Source organism: Cynocephalus volans, chromosome 1 (assembly GCF_027409185.1).
Source record: "Cynocephalus volans isolate mCynVol1 chromosome 1, mCynVol1.pri, whole genome shotgun sequence".
Classification (NCBI taxonomy): domain Eukaryota; kingdom Metazoa; phylum Chordata; class Mammalia; order Dermoptera; family Cynocephalidae; genus Cynocephalus; species Cynocephalus volans.
Window position 1 is genome coordinate 238798562 of NC_084460.1, and position 18901 is coordinate 238817462.

The following is an 18901-nucleotide window of genomic DNA, read 5'->3' on the forward strand; positions in this document are numbered from 1 at the left end:
TAAAATGGATAATATATCATGACCAAGTTGTTTTATCCCTAAAATTTAAGGTAGGTTTACCAGTAGAAGATCCATCAATGTAATCCACCATGCTAGCAAACTAAAAAAGAAAAACCATATGATCATGTCAGTAGATGCAGAAAAAGCATTTGACAAAATCTAATGTTTATTTCTGACAAAAATTCTCAGAAAATTAGGAATAGAAGGAAACTTCTTTAATCTTATAAAGAGTATCTAGGAAAAATCTACTGGTAGCATTATAATTAATGGTGAAAGACTGACTGCTTTTCCCCTACGATCAAAAATAAAGCAAGGACGTCCACTCTCACCACTTTTATACAACATTATACAGGAGACTCTAGTTAGTGCAATAAGCTGAGAAAAAGAAATAATAGGCCTCCGGAACAGAAGGAAATTATAAACTGTCTTTATTCACAGAGGACATGATCTTTTATGTACAAAATTCAATGGAATTCACAAAAGAGCTACTAGAAATAAGTGAATTTAGCAAAATTTAAGGATACAAAATTAATATACAAAAATGAATTGTACTTCAATATACTAACAACAAATAATCAGAAACTGAAAAATTTTAAAACCCTTTACAATATCATTTTTTTTAAAATGGCATACTTAGGAATAAGTCTGACAAAAGATGTTCAACACCTATACTTTAAAAACTCCAAAACCCTGCAAGAAAAATTGAAGGAGATCTAAATAAATGAAGAGATATTTAATGTTCGTGGGTTCATGGGTCAGAGGACCCAATATTAATAGAATTTCAAATCTCCCCTCCCCCCACTCCCTTCCTCCCCCCCTCTTTTTTTTTTTTTTTTTTTTTTTTGGTGGCTGGCCAGTGTAGGGATCAAACCCTGGACCTTGGTGTTATCAGCACCACACTCTAACCAGCTAGCCTAGCACATTGTCCTTTTACAAAGAAAAATTTCTTGCTTGCTAATGATTATATTCACTAATACAGGGACTGAAAGAGGACAAGATTTCTGGTGGAAGATCATTAATGTAGTTTTAGAGCTATTGAGTTTCAAGTATCATTGATATATCCAAATGAAGAGATCATGCTATATGAGTTCAGAAGTGAGGTCTGAGAAGAACATTTATTTAGGGAATTATCAATGGACAATGAGCCAAATGAATGGATGAAATATTTTAGAAAATGACTATAGAGTAAGAAGAGAAAGGAGTTGTAGTATATTGCAAAAAACGGCCAGGTATTCCTCTCTTCCCAGTTTGCATGACTTTGCAATGTGATTTTGTCTTCCATTAAGAGATGGAATTCATTTCTACACTCCTTGAGTCTGGATTGGCCTTGTGACTTGCTTTGACTAATAAAATATGGTGAAAGTAATGATGTGGGAATCTGAGCCTCAATACCAGAGGCTTGCAGCTTCTGCTCTTGCCCTTGAGACTGCCATGTTAGGAAGCCAAGGTTAGCCTTCTTAAAAATAACTGACAATGACGGAAAGGTTCAGCCAACAGCTGCCACCAACCCCCATCCATGTGAATAAGGTCATAGACCATCCAGGCCCCAGTTAGCCATCAGATGAGTTTAGCTGCAAGAGTGACCATAGGCAAGATCAGCAGGACCCCTTAGCCCAGCCAAGCCCAACTTGTTCACCCACAGAATCATGAGCAAATAAAATATTTGCTATTTTTAAGCCACTAAGTTTCAAGGTGGTTTGTTAAGCAGCAATAGACCACTGATACAGGACCCTAGGAAAGAGTCTTAAGAAACTCCAATATTTAAATATTGCATAAAGAAACATAAACTGGAGGTGGGGTGGGGGGTGGAAATTGTAGATAGATACGAAGAAAATCAGAAAGGTATGCCACAGAAACAAGGTATAGACCACAGAAACCAAAGAAAGTGTTTGAAGAATGAGGGATTGCAAAAGTGTCAAATATGGCTGAAAGGTCAAATAAGTTGAGGCAAAAAAACTACTGGATTTAGCAACATGAAGATTGTGGTTACTCAGTGACATGAAGGCAAAGAGAAAATCGATAAGTTCCGTTTTGGACGGGTGGAGTTTGAGATGCCTGTGGGATACCTAAGGACATCTGTGCAGGATGTAGTTAGATTCTATAAGCCCGAAGCTCTGTTGACAGGGTAGGGCTAGTCAGCGTACAGGCAGGCGGTAGATAAAACTATCCGTGAGAATGAGATCACCAGGGAGCCCATGCAGAGCGTGATGGGGAGGGGTCTTAGGGCACATCAAGGTTTGGGGGTGGGAGAGGGGAACAAGCAGAAAACGCCACGAAGAAGCCGATGAATGAGAAGGGGGAGGAAGAGGTGCATGAAAGCCAAGAGAAATGCGTTTCAAAAAGCAGCGAGAAGTAACTATGTCAAATGCACTGCAAAGATCTCTTAGGGCGAGGAGCAGAAGGTCCGCCCGCAGACTGACACCGTTCGCCAGTGCAGCGTCTGCAGCAGGGCGCGGGCGAAGCCTCCCACAGCGTGCCGAGCGCTGGCTCCAGGGTAGAACGCGACCCTGGACTCGGAGAAAAGCAACAGGGCACCTGAGAGGGCCCAGTGTTTTATTTTCGGTTTCACTTTGTTTAGTTTGAAGGCTATTTGACTTAGCTTGTTTATTAAGTGAGGGGAAAGAGATAGTTGTTTTTTTCTAAAAGGAGGGTTACGCTCTAATAGAATGTTTTTCCAACATTTGCTTTTCCAGCTTTCATGAAAAATCCTTCTACTTGCATTTAGTGTTTGCAATATCACCCTTCATCTCACTATATAGTTGGTTACAGTTCCCAGATTTGCTTGCTTTTCCATTACAAGTTTAGGTTAGCTGATTGCCAATTAAGTTGGGGAAGGGGTAGGGCCTCTTTCTCACTTTTCAATCACAGTCGGAGGAAGTATCTAGTACTCTCAAAGTTTCCAAACAGCACTAAGAAAAAAAGTGAAATTCCCTGGTCAAATAAATTTGAGAAAGGCTACAAGTTAAACATCTCCCTCTGAGAGGGAAATTAGCATACTAAAGCCTCTGAGACATCCTACATTAAACAAAAAACCCAGTCGAACAGTTTAACAAACAATTTCCCCCAGGGAAAATGCTTTTTTCTCTGCATGTTATTAACATAACAGAAGAATTTCCCCCTAACACCAGTAGGAAACACTGCAGTTTGTTCTGTGGTTTCTTTTAAGGTTTCTCCATCTTATCTCTAGATTTAGGGATTGTGTTACCTCAGGGGCTTGCAGCCTTCCCTAGACTATCCACAGTGAAGAATAGTGGTGACATTACCAATTACTTTAGGAACCCCTTTAGAACACCAGGGCGGGAGGGACTTAACAAAAGATTGGACCAGCGATAAAGATGGTTGAGGAGAGGTCAGCAAGAGACAACATCTTTAATTAAGTTAAAAAAATCCCTGGTCTGTGAAAGGATTGGTAATTTAATAGACACCTCCCCAGAAGGATGTGAGTTAAAAACAGGATCAAAGTGCCTCTTTACATGTCTGGAAGAAGCAATCAACTAGTCTGCAATGACTTTAAATTAAGACAAAATTGGAAATGCTAAGATATTTTGAAGTTCTGGTGAAATAAGGAATCATGATGTAATGCCCATGGAAATGGAAGGGTGATCTACATCATGGGTAGAAACAGAGAAAATTGTAGAGAACAAATGTGTCCATGTGGCAGTGTGCTGTCTCTAGCACTACTCAGAGAAGAGCAGAGAACAATGGGGTTCTGGCAGGTCCCAGTGTGAACCCTGATGAGGTCCAGCCTGTACCTGCAGCCTACCTTCTCCATCCCATCTTATTAAAGGGAATATTTAAGCACTTTTTAAAAATTGCTATTCATATATAGACTAGTACTTAAATTCACCCATACATCAAGAATTGGAAGGCAATCATTATTTACATGAGGCTACGATAACAATGCTCCAGGCTCCCTCTACTGTCTCTGAAATAATAAACATTTTATGGCACCCTCCTGACTAGATTCCAATATTTATGAAATCAAAACAAACACAATCTTGTGCAATAATAAATGATACCCCTAGTATGATAATCAGGAAGTTCAATATTTGGAGGAAGTTGAAAATATATAAACTGATTAAAAATATTTATGTAGATTAAACCATATGAAGTCACCATTATTTGACCATTTCTTATCCATAAGTGGCAATTTCATGTGGTTCAACCTAATATATGAAAATTAAATTGTCAAAGAATAGGAAGATATGTGTGTGCATACACATATGTTCGTGTGTGTGTGTTGCAGGGGTGGTTACTGATTTTAATAAATAGTCTCTATTATGAAATTTCCTAAACTCATTGGTTAATTTACATGATGTTTCTTGACCAAAATTAACTTCAGGAAATGTTAAGTCCAGTGCCTTAGAGGAATGTATTCATTATAACTTATGTTTAGAGGAAAGAAATCGGCCTTCAGGTTGATACATGTGAACAATACAAAATGTTTCACACTAGAAAGCAAATGAAAGAAATGTAAAAAGGCCACATGTTTACAAGAGGAAAGCTGGAAATAAAATAGTTAACATGTTAACTGAGAGAAGAGGAAGTAGAGCAATTTGCATAAACTTCAAACAATCTCACGCTATTGAGAAAACCAGCAAATCCTGGAAAGAATTAGCGGTAAAAGCCAAAGTCAATACACTTTCAAATACCCTTGGTGTTTCACAGTAACTAACAAGAAAGCATCTTCTGGGTAAATTCACACTTCGCGCAAAATAAATGTTCTGTTTTGGGTAGCTTTCCAAAAAGTTAATATTTTACAGTTCAGAATTTTAGTTTCTTAAGTTTGCCTTTGAAGCTCAAAGAATGCCTTTTGAAGTTATGTTTTTACAGTCCTAGGAATTCAGTGTAAGAATGAAAGATGCCATCATGTCATCAAAGATTTATTTAAAGATGTTCATCAAAACCTTATTTTTAATAGTTATTGTTCACTTCTTAAGTCTTATGCCTAACATAATGCCTAATATATAGTAAGCATTCAACAAATATTTTTGAAGCAATGAATTACAGGAGAAAAGTTGGAAATTTCCAAATTGGGGACTGGTTGAACAAACTATGGATATATTGTGGTTTATACATATTATAAATATTATATGGCCATTAAAAATGTTTTGAAGACCTGAAGATATTGGAGAAATGTTTAAGAGAGAATATTCAGCAAAAGGGATACTAGCAATGTGTATTATCATCTAATACAAATTTTACAAAGTAAATATATATATGTGTACACAAAAAGGCTAGAAGGAAAAATAGAATGTTTCTGACTGATGTTATTACTGGGTGGTGGAAGTCTGGGGTTATTTTTTATTTGTGTTTCTCTAAATGTCACAAATTGTCATAAACATGTATTAGTTTTTATAGTCAAAAAAACACTAAATGTTATTTAAACATTTTTAATATGATGCTCTGCTAAAATTCAAATCTGCAATAAAAATTTATCTATTAAAAACCATGGAGTTTAATAACAGGCAGTTGTTGTGAGGTGATTCAATATTTGTATAAGAGTTTGTCTGGCTTTTTCCCTTCACTTTGTTAGAACAAACTCTCACTAGATAGATACTTTTGATAATTTATTCAGTGGTCTGAATGAACAGGCCAGAACTAAACTGTGCTTTACTTTTGAGTATTACACCGATAACTTCTGCACAAAAGTTAAAGAGATAAGTGGATTATTTCTCGAGTTATACGAATAAAGATGAAATGCAATGCTTTTTCATCAGAGGGAAGTAAAATAACCATGACGGGTTCAAATAGGCACTGGGTCAGACACTTTACCTAAATGATCTTTAATCTTTACAGCTACCCTGAAACTAGGCACTTTTACTCACATACATAATGTTACAGTAGAAATAATAATATCTCAGAGTTTTTTGATCAGTTGTCATGTGCAAGGCTCTGAGTCAGGGGCTTTACTTATTTTCTCTTATTCCATGCTCTGAGTTTATGGGGGCAAGTAATATTCCTACTTACACTTGGCACATAAAGACCCTGAAGCCCTAGGTGGACGCCAAATCTATCGAACCACTCCCTTTTATTCTCCAAGGCCATTAATCCATTTTTGCCTCTTCTTTCAGCAACAATAAATAAACATTTAAAACACTGCTTTCTACAAATGGACTTGACAAGCTCTTCTGTTTGGGAGAAGAGGTGTGGAAAGAGAAAGTTTTCACCAATGAGATTTGATGTTTTCTTACACTTCCTTGGAGTAAAACAATGGGAAGAGCCAGTCCCCCATTACCCATTTATCAATACTAAGCAAAATCAACAGAACTAATGTTTTCAAAGGTGTTGATCAAGAAATATAATGAATTTTCCTTTGCCTTGTTTGAACTAAAAGTCTTCAATCAAACTTAAGACATCAGCTATGTAAGGGTGTCTTGTAATAGAGGAAGTAGTGGACTGCTATGTCCTTATCAAACTAGGGATACTTACCAATAATAATTATAATTATCCCTTAAAAAATGTCCATTCTGGCTTTTTTCCTTTGCCTCCTTCTTTTCATCCAGGGCTCACAGGAGATTTAGAGAGTGAATGGGAGGTACATATCCCCAGAGGGCACCTAACACCAGAGGTTAAATAGCGATTATACTTCATATCATGTGGCTACTCTGTGAAATTGGAGTCCAGATTTGATTCTAACCAACCAGCTTCCTTCAAACCACGTTGCCTAGCAACAAATTGATCCTAGTGACTTCCGCCTTCCCAAGTGGAGAAAAATAACCGATTCCTTCCTAGAAGCCAAGCTGAGGGACAATTAGAATTTTCTAACAGGAAAACTCCCCCACTCCATTCTGTGACCAAAGCAGTTATGTAAGCCAGAACTACCTCCCATTGGCTGGCGTTGCTGAGCAGCAGCCCCGGCGCTAATCGGAACCCGGATTTGGCCCCGGCTGGTTGGAGAGGCGGGAATCTAGTTTAACCACTTGAATCAGATTTCTAGGAAAACTGGCGTCGAGAGACTCCCAGGAAGCCCATAATCTTCTTGGGGCGACCTCAAATTGAGGAACCAAATCTTGCAGGGGACATTTGTTAATCCACATCCAAGGACACCCATCTCTCCCAACTCAATACTTCTTTTACTCCACAACTTTAAAACACGAAGCCACCCCACCCTTTTCCTCTCCCTCGCTTAGACGGGTGTGGACACCGACATTCCAATGCCCTCCTCTTCGACCCTACTCAAAGTAACCAGTGCACGTGCCCACGTCCGTCTGAAGATGTGTGCCCTCAATTCTCAGCTCCGCCGGCGCTCCAGGAAAGCGGGGCTGTCCATCACCCGCGCCGCTCCCCAGGCTTGCTCCGCCCCGCCCCGCCCCTCAGCCCCGCCCCGGGCCCGCCTCGCCCCGCCCCCTCCGCCGCTTTCTGGGCTGCGGCCGCTCGCGGTTCCATCTCCATGGCGACCCGGCGTCCCAGGCACCTTTCTCGGAACTCAGCGCAAGCAGCGGGCTGGGCTGGACTTCGGCGCCTGCCCTTTGGAAGGTCAGCTTGAGAAGGCCACAAGCGGTAAGAGGCGCCGAGGCGACGGCTGGTCGCCCTCTCCCGGTCCCCGCATGCAGCCCGACCCAGCCCTCACCCCGGACGCCCCCAGATCCGGCGCTTGAACCCGCAGACCTCTCTGCAGCTCCAGGTTCGGGCTCTGGGGCCCAGGGCCGCTGAGACGCCGCCCGCGAAGGGAGGAGCCGCGCGGCTGGAGGCGTGCCTCGCACCCGGCGTTTCCCCCCGCTGGAGTCGGGCACCCGGGAAGGGCCGCTTGGGCCGACGTGGTGCGGACGCCAACGCGGCGGTTCTGACAGGCGCGTCTACACCACCGTCCTCCGACCTGCGGATTTGTTTGCCAGCTCCTCCCGAAACAATGAAAACGGCCAAGTTCCATTCCAGGGCTTCCCCTCCCTCCCTCAGTCCTCGTCCCTGCCCCCCATTCTTTTACTTATTTTTGGAGATATCTTAATGGCAAAAATTAATCAATGGCTGAAGTTAAGACGCCACTACTTGCTAGCTATAACTTGGCCATAAAAATTTTGGTGGAATTTGGACAAATCATTTAACCTCCGGAGCCTTGTTTTCAACTTCTATAAAATGAGGGGTTCGGACAACGGATCACTTCTAAGGTCCAGTCGTCAGCCTTCTATGAAATGATATAATTCACTTGAGACTTCCAAAATCAAAATATTGTGGTATTTTACTACCCAAACCACTCTACATCGAGTCCCCGTAGCATTTAAAGTAACACGTGGCATAATTATCAATTTACCGTTTGACGTAGGTGAATTGGCAGAATCAGTTCTTACTCAAAGAGAGCCCTTGGAAGTTGCTTTTTAAAAATAAATCTGAAAAAGACACTGACAATGTTTTTTGATTTGTTTCATTCTCTTATAAAAGCGAACACAATGATTCTAAAACCCAATTCTTTTTCTAATTGAAGTTTTTTTTTTAATCTCTTGAAAACAACAGCAATAATATCATTGTTTTTTGAATTCCAACAGCTTTGTAGGAATTGCACTGCACTTACTCCATAATTCGAGACCTTCCTAGCCACCCTCCCCAACTGAGCTACATCTTCAGTGTTTCCTCCCCTCCTTGCCCCATCCAGTCTCAGCGTGCACTTAGAACTGGCTTATTTGTCAAAGTTCACCTTCAGGACCGTCCTTGCTAGGCTGCAGGTAGTAATAACAATAGTGAGAGCAGGAGGAGTTGCAGTAGTTGTAATTCTAGTAGGAGATAAGTGCTACTATTATTATTTATTATTAGATTTTATGTTAACCCTCACAATAACTCTATGAGGAAGGTGGTATTTTTATCCTTTTTACAGTTGAGGAACTGAATCATAGGGAATGTGAGGAACTTGCTCAAGGTCACACAGTTTCCTCAGCTTTGAACACAGGCAATCTGAGTCCAAAGTCTGGGCTCCTAGAACGATATGATGCTATAAAGGAAATATATATAAAATTTATATTTCGTCACTTTTAAATATGAATGTAAGTGATGGATGATCGTTGAAACCATTTTTATACACATTTGAGGCTATGCAACAAAATGTCCCTGGATCATATTATGTTTCCTCCATTAAGCTCCTTGAGGATGGAGGATGGTGCTTAATCAGCTCTGTCTCTCCTCACCACAGTTTCAGGGTCTGAGCATGCAGCTGTCTATTTATTCATTCTTTGCCAATTAGAATACAAGGCAGTTTTATTTGGACTCCGTACAGTCCAAATAAAACCTGTTTGGCTCTATTGGCTGCTGATTAGTGAACACATACCCAGAGGAGTGGGTTTAAGAGATGTTTTACACTCTTCCCTGGATTCTGAGTCTTTAAACTCCAGGGGGTAGATCTCAGTTTGAACTAATCACATTTCAAGTGCTCAGTAGCCACATGTGGCTAGTGACTACTGTACTGGACTGTACAGCTCTAGTTTAACACATTCTTTTCCTTTACTTTCTTGTTTCCTTCTAACTCCATTCATTCAACAAATATTTATTGAGCACCAATTTATGTGACATGGAGTGCAGTAAATGCTAGAGATACTCAATACAAAGTCCCTGTATCCGTAGAACTCAGTCTAGTAAGAAATAAGAAAGGCAGGCAAAGGAAGGGAGGAAAGGGGAGGGGAGGGAAGGAGGAAGGAAGGAAAAATGAATGAAATTATGATAAGCCCATGTTTGGCCTCATAGGAGACTTCCAGTTTTCTTTGGGTGGCTTGATCATCGTACCTCTTCTTTGTAGCCAAGAAAAACCTAGCTGAACTAATCAGGCCCTTGACTGGGATTTTTGGTTAAGAGTCAATTTTTTCTTAAAGGCTGGAACTGCATTACAATAAAACTCAAGACTTTCTGGGAGCCTTGTCTTGCACCATGTGTAGAAAATCTGCCCACAGTGAGAGAGAAGAATGAGGCTCATGTGCAGGGAGAAGCCGAGATGAATGAGGGAAAGGTTCCTGAGTCCTTGAACAGTTTTATCCACTGTGCCCTGCGCTCCACACAGCTTAGGTGTTCAACTCTTTCTTGGATTCTGTAAGCCAGTGCTTTTCTTTGCTGCATAAGCTAACTTGAGCATGGTTTCTTTAAATTGCAACCAAGAGTCTGGGCTAATATAGCCAAGAAGCCAAGAATCAAGCCCTTTCTCTTAGAAATGAGCCCATGTAACTCCCCACTCAGCTGTTTCCTGACCCCTAAAGTACATTTTTATTTACATAATACACAAGTACTTTCAAGTGTATATAATCACATAATTATGCCTCTATGTCATTTTGCCATATACTTTTTACATTCTTATTTAACCAGATACATTTATCTTCTGATTAATACTATACATTCTTCTATATATATCTTTCAATATTTCTTTTTCTTATAAAAATAAATCTATCTTTGCTGTTCCCCAAGCCTTTTCTCAGAATCATCCCTCCTAATTCTGTTGGCCTTTCTTTTTAGTTATAAAATCATTCTAAGCCAATACTTATTTTGTATCATTCCAATTATTTTACTCATTCAGTTAATATCCGAGTATCTTTAAAGTGATGTGGGACTCACTCATGAGTAAGAACCTCTTTTTGCTCTCAAGAAACTTCATCCTGGTGGTGCAGTCATTCTCCCACTCGATGGTTTTCTATCTGCATATTGCTTATATGTAATTTCTAGACAGATGCTTTTCCTCCACCTACTTCTGTCATTTCTCAGGATTCTATCCTTGGCTTCGTCTTATTCTACATGACCAATGCCATCCATTCTCACCTTTTTGCAGCTGTCTCCTACGTCATCTTTTCTCTTGAGTTCTATACTCCCTTTTCAATGGAATAGGACCACACTTGCATTCAGATGAGCTACAGTCATCTCCAACTCAGAATTTCCCAAAACAAACTCATTATCGCCCAAAATGTGCCCCCCCCACCATCCTAGTCATCCAGGCTAGAACCTACAAAATCTCTTTCTTTTCCCTCACTTCAGGGTCCAATGACTCTTACCTCTTTTCCTTCCAAGAGTACCTTCTCAGCTCCATACATCATCTTTTCCCTGAGCTGGGGGTTGGCGAGTTTTTTTCTGTGGAGGGACAGATACTAAATTTTTAGACTTTATAGGCCATAGAGTCTTTGACAAAACTACTCAACTTTGATATTGCAGTTTGAAAGCTACCATTGACAACATACAAACAAATGAGCCTGTCTGGGCCAGCCCGTGGCTCACTCAGGAGAGTGCAGTGCTGATAACACCAAGGCCACGGGTTCGGATCCCATATAGGGATGGTGGGTTAGCTCACTGGCTGAGCATGGTGCTGACAACACCAAGCCAAGGGTTAAGATCCCCTTACCGGTCATCTTTAAAAAAAAAACAAAAAACAGTTAGCCTGTCTGTCTGCATTGCAGTAAAATATCGTTTAAAAAGTAGGCAGTGTGTCATGCTTGGCCCATAGGCTGTAGTTTGCCAACCCTGCTCTGGACTATTACATTACAGTAGCCTCTTATCTACTCTCCCTACCTCCCATTCTCTCTCAGGTTTACCCTCCACAGAGTTTCTTTTCTAAGGTAGATCTAATCATGTGATCACCCTTCAAAGCCTTGGTTTGCTTTACATTGCCTACTGGTTAAAGCCCTAAATCCTTAGCACATGACTTTAATGACTTTCATTTTGTTCCCACATACATTTCCAACTTCATCTATTGCCATTCTCAACACAGCTGAACTACTCTCCTCCTTCTGTTGACTGTTTGGTCTTGACTTGGTTAAATACCACTCTCACTGTGAAACCTGACTCAGTCTTGCTTCCCATAGCAGGTAGAAATCGTTTCTCACTTGTGTTCCCATGGGCTATGTTAATTCTGATACTGTAGCTCTTATTACATGATATCAGGTGTGTTAGACTTTTTTGGTTTCAAGGAGTAGTAGCCATATCAGTCAAGGTCTCTTTTGGTTTCAAGTGACAAATCAACTCTAGCTTGTTTCAGCAAAAAAGAGAAATTAATTGGCCCATGGTAAAGGCAGAGGTTGAATTGGAAACAGACTCAGACATCACTAGGGATGTGTATATGTATCTCCCTTCCTCCCTCCCTCTGACTTTCTCTAACCTCTTCATCTCTCATTCCTGATTCTTTTCTATATTTTGCTTCACTCTCAGGCCATTTTTTTTTTCCTGGAGGCTAGAACCATGGCTGCTGGGAGCTCTAAACTCATATTCTCCTACCTTGTGATAATTCTATTTGGAAAAGTCTCAGGGAAAGGTTGTGTTGAACTTAACTTGGATTGCAGGCCAACTGCGTGTCCCTTTACTGTGTTAGCCTATGAATTGGGCTGTCTTGGGACAGTACAGATGGTCCCCGACTTTCAATGGTTCTACTTATGAGTTTTTTATTTCTTGACTTTACAATGGTGCAAAAGCTATATGTATTCAGTGGAAATTATACTTCAGATTTTGAATTGTGATCTCCTGGGCTAGTGATATGCGATAGGATACTCTCAAGATGCTGGGGAGCAGCAGCCAGCGCAGCCACAGCTGTAATCAAGCCGTACAGTCAAGAGGGCAAACAACCTATAGTCTGCAGTGTATTAAATACATTTTGACTTAGGATATTTTCAACTTACATGTAAGTCAAAGAGCATTTGTACTACCTTTGTGTTCAGGTGGGCTCTATCTGTTAACCAAGTAAGAAAGAAGGGACTATTGGCAGACAATACTTTATTCCAAGGATGCTTGTAGAAATTTCAATACGTGAGAGAATCCAAGAAACCCAGAGAACAGGACTCAGAGCTGGATTCTGGAACTGGAAGGTTGTTTGAGGCAGCTCTGTTGACTAGACTCTTCCTCCATCTTTCAATTCTGCCTCCACTGCCTACTGACTCTCTTTGGGTATCTCCAGTCAATAAGCCCAAAAGAAAGAATTTGATTGATTCTGGTGATTACCATTATCTCAGTTGGGGCAGTATGGAAAATGACATTGTAGCCACTTAGAGGGAAGCATTAGGTATAGTATTTTGAAGCTTGGTCGGTCCCATACATATAAGCAGGTAGTACCTGTTTTCCCTGTAAGATTCTAAGCTTCTCAAAAGCAGAGAATTTTCATTTTTTTATCTCCAGAGCTTCGCACAGATATATCTGATGCATAGTAGGTGCTCATCAGATGTTTGTTTTAAATAGACATTGAATATTGCATGAAAATTTGTAACTGTTCTGTGTTGTTCTCGTTGCCACAGGGACTGTTGAAAGATATCAGGAGAGTCAGCCCGTGTTCCAAAAGCACTTGGTCGAGATTTAGAGGGATGGTTAAATGAATGTTGTGATGTTAATGTTAACCATAATCAATAGTAATGAATATACAAGGTGTACACTTAAAGACCATTCTTTCTAAATACCATGACTGCAATTTGAACAGGTATCACTGGATTGAGAGAATTAAAGCATGTGCACAAGGTCTGCATTTTGCTCATATGCCTGTAAAAGATGTATAAACATAGAGGTACAAATGGTATTGCAATTTTAAATTGTCTTTGTTCTTTTAAATAGATCATATATTTATATTGTTCAAAGTTCAAGAGGAAGAGATGGACACAAAGTAAAAAAACTCTCTCCTGCCCCAGTCCTGCAAACAACCCCCCAGAGTCAACCAATATTATTAATTTCTTCTCTGAAAGCATTTTCTTTCATACACTTTTTGCATATTGATATCTATTTTATAAATGTATATTACCTATCCAATAGCTGTTCCTCATTCTGCTCACCTTATCAGTTGCTGCTTTAACTTTACCTGTCTTCTAAATTACTTTGTTGTTTCCCTGGAGTCAGTGATCTTTCTAATCAAGTATCAGCACCTTAGGGCTTATGTGGTTTTTAAAAATTAGTTAGTTAAAAGCCATCAGAGCAAGTTTGCTTGTCTCACTCACAGTAAAGCCTCCTTTCTGCTTCCCTAAGTGATTTTAATCAGCCCCACAGGACATCTTCCCAGTTTTTCCTTTAGATAAAACATCAAGTTGTTTCTACAATGTCCCTCCTATGTGCCAGGCTCTGTGTTAAACACTTTACTCAGATTATGTCATCTAATCCTTATAATAATCCAGTGAAGTTGGCATCATTGTGATCCCCATTTTTTAGATGGAAGAACAGAAACTTAAAGAAGTAACTTGCCCAAGCCCTCCTAGGAAGTGGTACAACCCAGACATGAATTCAGTCTCTCACACAAGAGCCCCAGCTCTTGCGTATTGCTCTGTACTGCCTCCCAAGGAATTCAATTTTATGAAAGGACATTAAATGAGCATTTCCTAGGTAATGATGAAGCCAGACCAAGCAGAGCCTGGGTCTCCATCAAGGGCTGGGGTAAACCCATCATAGGTTTTCTTTTCATCAGGTAGAAATGGGAGGAGAAATGCACTGATATTTCATCCAGGTACAGGGTGGAATGATGCAATCCGTGAAGATCCTAGAGCTAGAAAGGAGAGGAGGGCTCTAGGTATAAAGGTGATGCTCTACCAGACGTATGAGTACCTAGAGGACTGTGGAAATCTGGGTAGTGAACGTACCTCTCAGAGAGGTCATCTCAGATTTCTTTTGTTAAGGCCTTAGTTAATTATCACGTTGTTTCAGCTTTGGACAATCAGAATAAAATCTTTTATTTATCCTAGAGTTTGGTCTTCCACAGCTGTTTTCTCCTAAAGGATGCCTTGCTTTTCTGACAGACTTTAGCTGTCTGTGAGCTTCTCAGAGGGATAATCAAAGTAATGACATATATAATATCTGGTTCGGTCAGGCTTCCCAAGAAAACAAAGCCTGAGGCAAAAGTTTATGTACAACTGCTTTATTCAAGAGTGCAAGTCAGTGTGAGGAAGATGGATTCAAACTTTAAAAACTTAATAGAAAATAATGATGCTTCTCTTTTTTGTCCACAGTCTTGGCTCTGAAATTTTGTATTCCAGAAATCCCTAGGTATGTAATGATAATAATTTTTAAAATCTGGCTTGGGATATGGGGACAAGTGGACAAGTGTTAGAGGGGGGAGCAAGTGGATTGTTACTTATGAAAAATTTAAGTGTGGCCTCTCTCATTCTTGAAAAAAGCTGAAGAGTTTTTCTCTTTACAACTAGAGTGAAATTTATCTAGATAAATAAAGGGCTAAGTTATAGGAAAATCAGTTGGGTAACTTAGAAAGGTGAAAGTTCATAGAGAAAACATTATAACTTGTAAGTGTTAAAAAACACATAAGGAACTTCTAAGGCAATAATTATATTTAAAAATGTATCTATGGATAAAATCAATGGTAAATTTCTGTATGTATTGTTTAAATAATACTTTATTCAAATACCATATCTTGAAATATCATGGAAAAAATTCATCTTGTTCTGGCTCACACCCTAAAAAATTTTTCATGACACTAATAGACTGGAGTGTGGCAGATAGTTTGATTTACATATTGTGTTTTTTGTTTGAAATAGGGAAGAGAAATGTGTTGTGAATGTGAAGTAAGACGAATTTATGATTTCTGGGGTCAGTTCAGTAGGAAAGAGTCAGTCCGTCCTAAGCCTGCTGTTGATTGTATTTGGATCTAGATCTAGAGTCCAAGTTACGTAAAACCAAAAAGATAACAAAGAATTAGAGGTTTATTTAGTACATCACTTTTCTTCCATGAAAAATTGTTCCTGTAGTTCTTTTTCCATAAACTGAAGGTGAGATGGGGAGAAGAGGAAGGGTTAATGTCTCTGTATTTTTTAATCCCATCTCATAATCCAGAAGAATGAGGTTTTACAGTTAGGATGGAAATAATGCTAGTAAATGCATAAATGTAATACTACATACTTATACCCTACTGACAGACTGAATTCTGTGTTCTGTTTTATTTATCTTTTAATTTTATACAAGTGTTTAGAGAATTATTAAGTAAACATTTTGTTTTTTGCAGGAATTATCTAGACAAGACAGACAGTATAAAGGTAACAGTATACAAGCTATTTTTTAGGATGCTTTGGGTCTATTTTACCATCTATTTATATAGTGTTTAAATAATTGGCTTTATAATAAAATTACATTTTAGTATAGATAATAGAAATTTAAATACCATTAATAAATTATTTCAAATACCTCAAACTAAAATAATGATAATGCTAGTTTTTATTTCTGCTTCTATTTTAGGCACCAAAAAGTAGACAGAATGGCAGATTGCTAGTATTTGATCCAAAGGGTAAATGATTTATTACTTAGAAAGAACATGTTTGGCCACCATTTTATCATAAATATTAAGAAGAATATTGGAATGGTTGAGAGTGATTGAATGAATTAGCAATTAAATCTTTTATTATATTGCCTGTCTTTCAAAAAATTCTAAACATTTGCCGATTAGAAATTTATGTTAGAAATATCACTGTTGATAAAATGCTGAGGGTTTCTTTTCTTCTCTTTCAGAAAAAGTGATGACTGAACCAAATGAAGGAATGTCAGAGTAAGAAGATGTCTTTGATTGTGCAGCTGATCTGTCCCATGCCCTTTAAGCAATTAGAACTAGATAATACAACCATTTGTCACCCAATTAAATTTGAAAGGCCAGAAACGCATGATTAGCATTTTAGCTTTTGCTTCAGTCAAAGCAATTGTTACTTAGATAGGACATTTAAAATGAAAAATGAATTTTGATAAAAATGTAGAGCTATAGATAATATTCACTTCTACTTTTTAATGTTTTAACACCATGTATTCTGTATTTTTCTTGTATAATAATTTTCACTGCTCATTCCTAGTTCCCTTTGATTCTTGCTTATTTCTTTCATATTATCTCTTTAAGTGAATATTTACTTTAAAATTAAACATTCTTTATTTACTATAACATCAATTGTTACTGCTAAATGAAGAAAATATCACCTCAACTTGAAGAAACTGGCGTTAAAAAAGTCACCATACAGGGCCAGCCTGTGGCTCACTCGGGAGAGTACGATGCTGATAATATCAAGGCCACAGGTTCGGATCCTATATAGGGATGGCCAGTTGCTCAGTGGTTGAGCGTGGTGCTGACAACACCAAGCCAAGGGTTAAAATCCCCTTACCGGTCATCTTTTAAAAAAAAAAAAAGTCACTGTACGATATCAATTTAGTAGCTAAATATTAAGTACCTGTTTGGTTCAGGACACTGATTCTGATAATTCATTAAAGTCCTGCCTGATATGATTATCTCCTACCTTTAGAAAAAAAATTCTATTTATGCTATGAAATATTACAGTTTGAAAGTGGATCATAAAACACATTCAAAGGGATTATTGGCAAATTGGTATGTCCTGTTCTGGTGCGATTTTTCTATTCAAATTCATATTATTTTGGTTTATTCTAAATATTGTTGGCTGGGAAAAATTCTACCTTATGCAATATGTATCTTAATTTTTATAATGTCAAATCTAAAAATGTCCACCTTGATTCTTGTTGTCAATTATGTATATTGCAAGTTATATAAATATAACACATATTTTTATATTAAAGAGAAAGCAGATCAATGACAGAGGATCTATATTTATTTCAATTTAAAGTTATACCAGCCAGAAGAAAAAAAAGTCTTGTTAAGTATATTAATCTACATGTTATTATATGTATCCTATTACATGGTTGAAAATATATTTAAATAGAAAAATACCTAAGAAATGTTTAGTTGCTTTTGAGGGAAATATGAGATATATCTTTCAATAATAATAATAGTAGAGGTTAATAGGTCCTTGATGAAAATAAATCACTATTGTGGACACAATAGTGACACTCAGTGGACACTGAGCCCCAGTGATCACAGACTGTAATAAGCAGTGTTGGAACTAGAGCAAGGGGTGATCCACATAGGAATAAATCAAATGCAGCCTGGGCCAAAATAGAAAAGCAGAGTGACTACGTGTTCTCTCGATCTCAGTAATAATTGCATCTGCCTAATCAAAGTTCTTTTTGCAAGGGCACATGGTCATGTTCTCTTTAATTTGCTTGCAGAGTGGAGCAAGGGTGATTAGTGTGGCCAATAAGTTTGTCAGGTATGCAGCATTGTTGCCTCAGGTACTTCACCCAGAGATGAAGGTAAACAGGCCAGACCTGGGAAGATATGATCAAAGAGGAAAACAGAAAATCATTCAGGACCTTCGCATGGAGAAGAGTGTGACTGATCTGCAAAGTGGATGAACTTGCTCACTGAAGCTTCCATTCCACTCCACCCTGCTGCCAGCTTCATAGGCTGGCTGACTGGCAAGTGGGGTTGCCAGAAGTCCTATCTAGGTTGAGTTAAGGAAAACTAGAAGCTTTCTTCTTCAACCAGTTCTTCGCCTTAATCTTCTGATTCTTCACTCCAGTCCCAGTCACAGTGTGTGGACTGTGTAATCCAGGAATTTCAAATTTCTGTGCACACTAAGCCCACATTGATTTCCTTTTTTCCCCATGAATCCCATGTGTGAAAGATTTTATTTACCCAACAAATTGCTTTTAATTAACAAACTATTTTCAGCAGTAGAAGTAAAATATGTCTTTAATGCTAGACAAAGTTTTTTAAGTCTTGAACCTTTGATCTATTAGGGTTTTAGTCAAGATTCCAAGATCTATTGGGTTTTTGGTCAAGATTTGGAAGTGAGGGGAGAATGGTTGAAACAAATCCACAGCACTCAACTCTTTGAGGTTGAAAAAATTGTACCTGTAGTTTTTATTACAGAATCCCATGTTTTATCTTTTCTAAAATAAGTGACAAGCTCTTTTTTATTACCATTTTTACACTTTAAGTAAATGCCTCTTTGGACGCAGACTGAGGTTGGCAAGCAAACTTTACACCCTCACCGACACGAGTCTCTGAATGTAGCTAAGACGTTTGCAGAAAAGTAAGTTTTAATTATTTTTGGTTTTAGGCCTGCATTTGACAAATATAAATTATTTAAAGTTTAAAATATTAATCTCCTGAAAAAAATATTAATTCCAATAGAAATTTGGGAGC

General features: G+C 38.7%; 1 protein-coding gene across 1 annotated transcript in view; it reads left to right on the forward strand.

The window, feature by feature from the left end:
• Window positions 1-1473: 1473 nt before the first annotated feature.
• ERICH2 (glutamate rich 2) overlaps window positions 1474-18901 on the forward strand; it is a 32780-nt gene continuing 15352 nt past the window's right edge. The window contains 9 exon segments of the mRNA XM_063085802.1: window positions 1474-1527; window positions 7134-7503; window positions 7557-7829; window positions 14862-14898; window positions 15869-15899; window positions 16099-16147; window positions 16369-16405; window positions 18694-18740; window positions 18743-18788. Of these exon segments, the coding sequence (XP_062941872.1) occupies window positions 1474-1527; window positions 7134-7503; window positions 7557-7829; window positions 14862-14898; window positions 15869-15899; window positions 16099-16147; window positions 16369-16405; window positions 18694-18740; window positions 18743-18788 (944 nt within the window).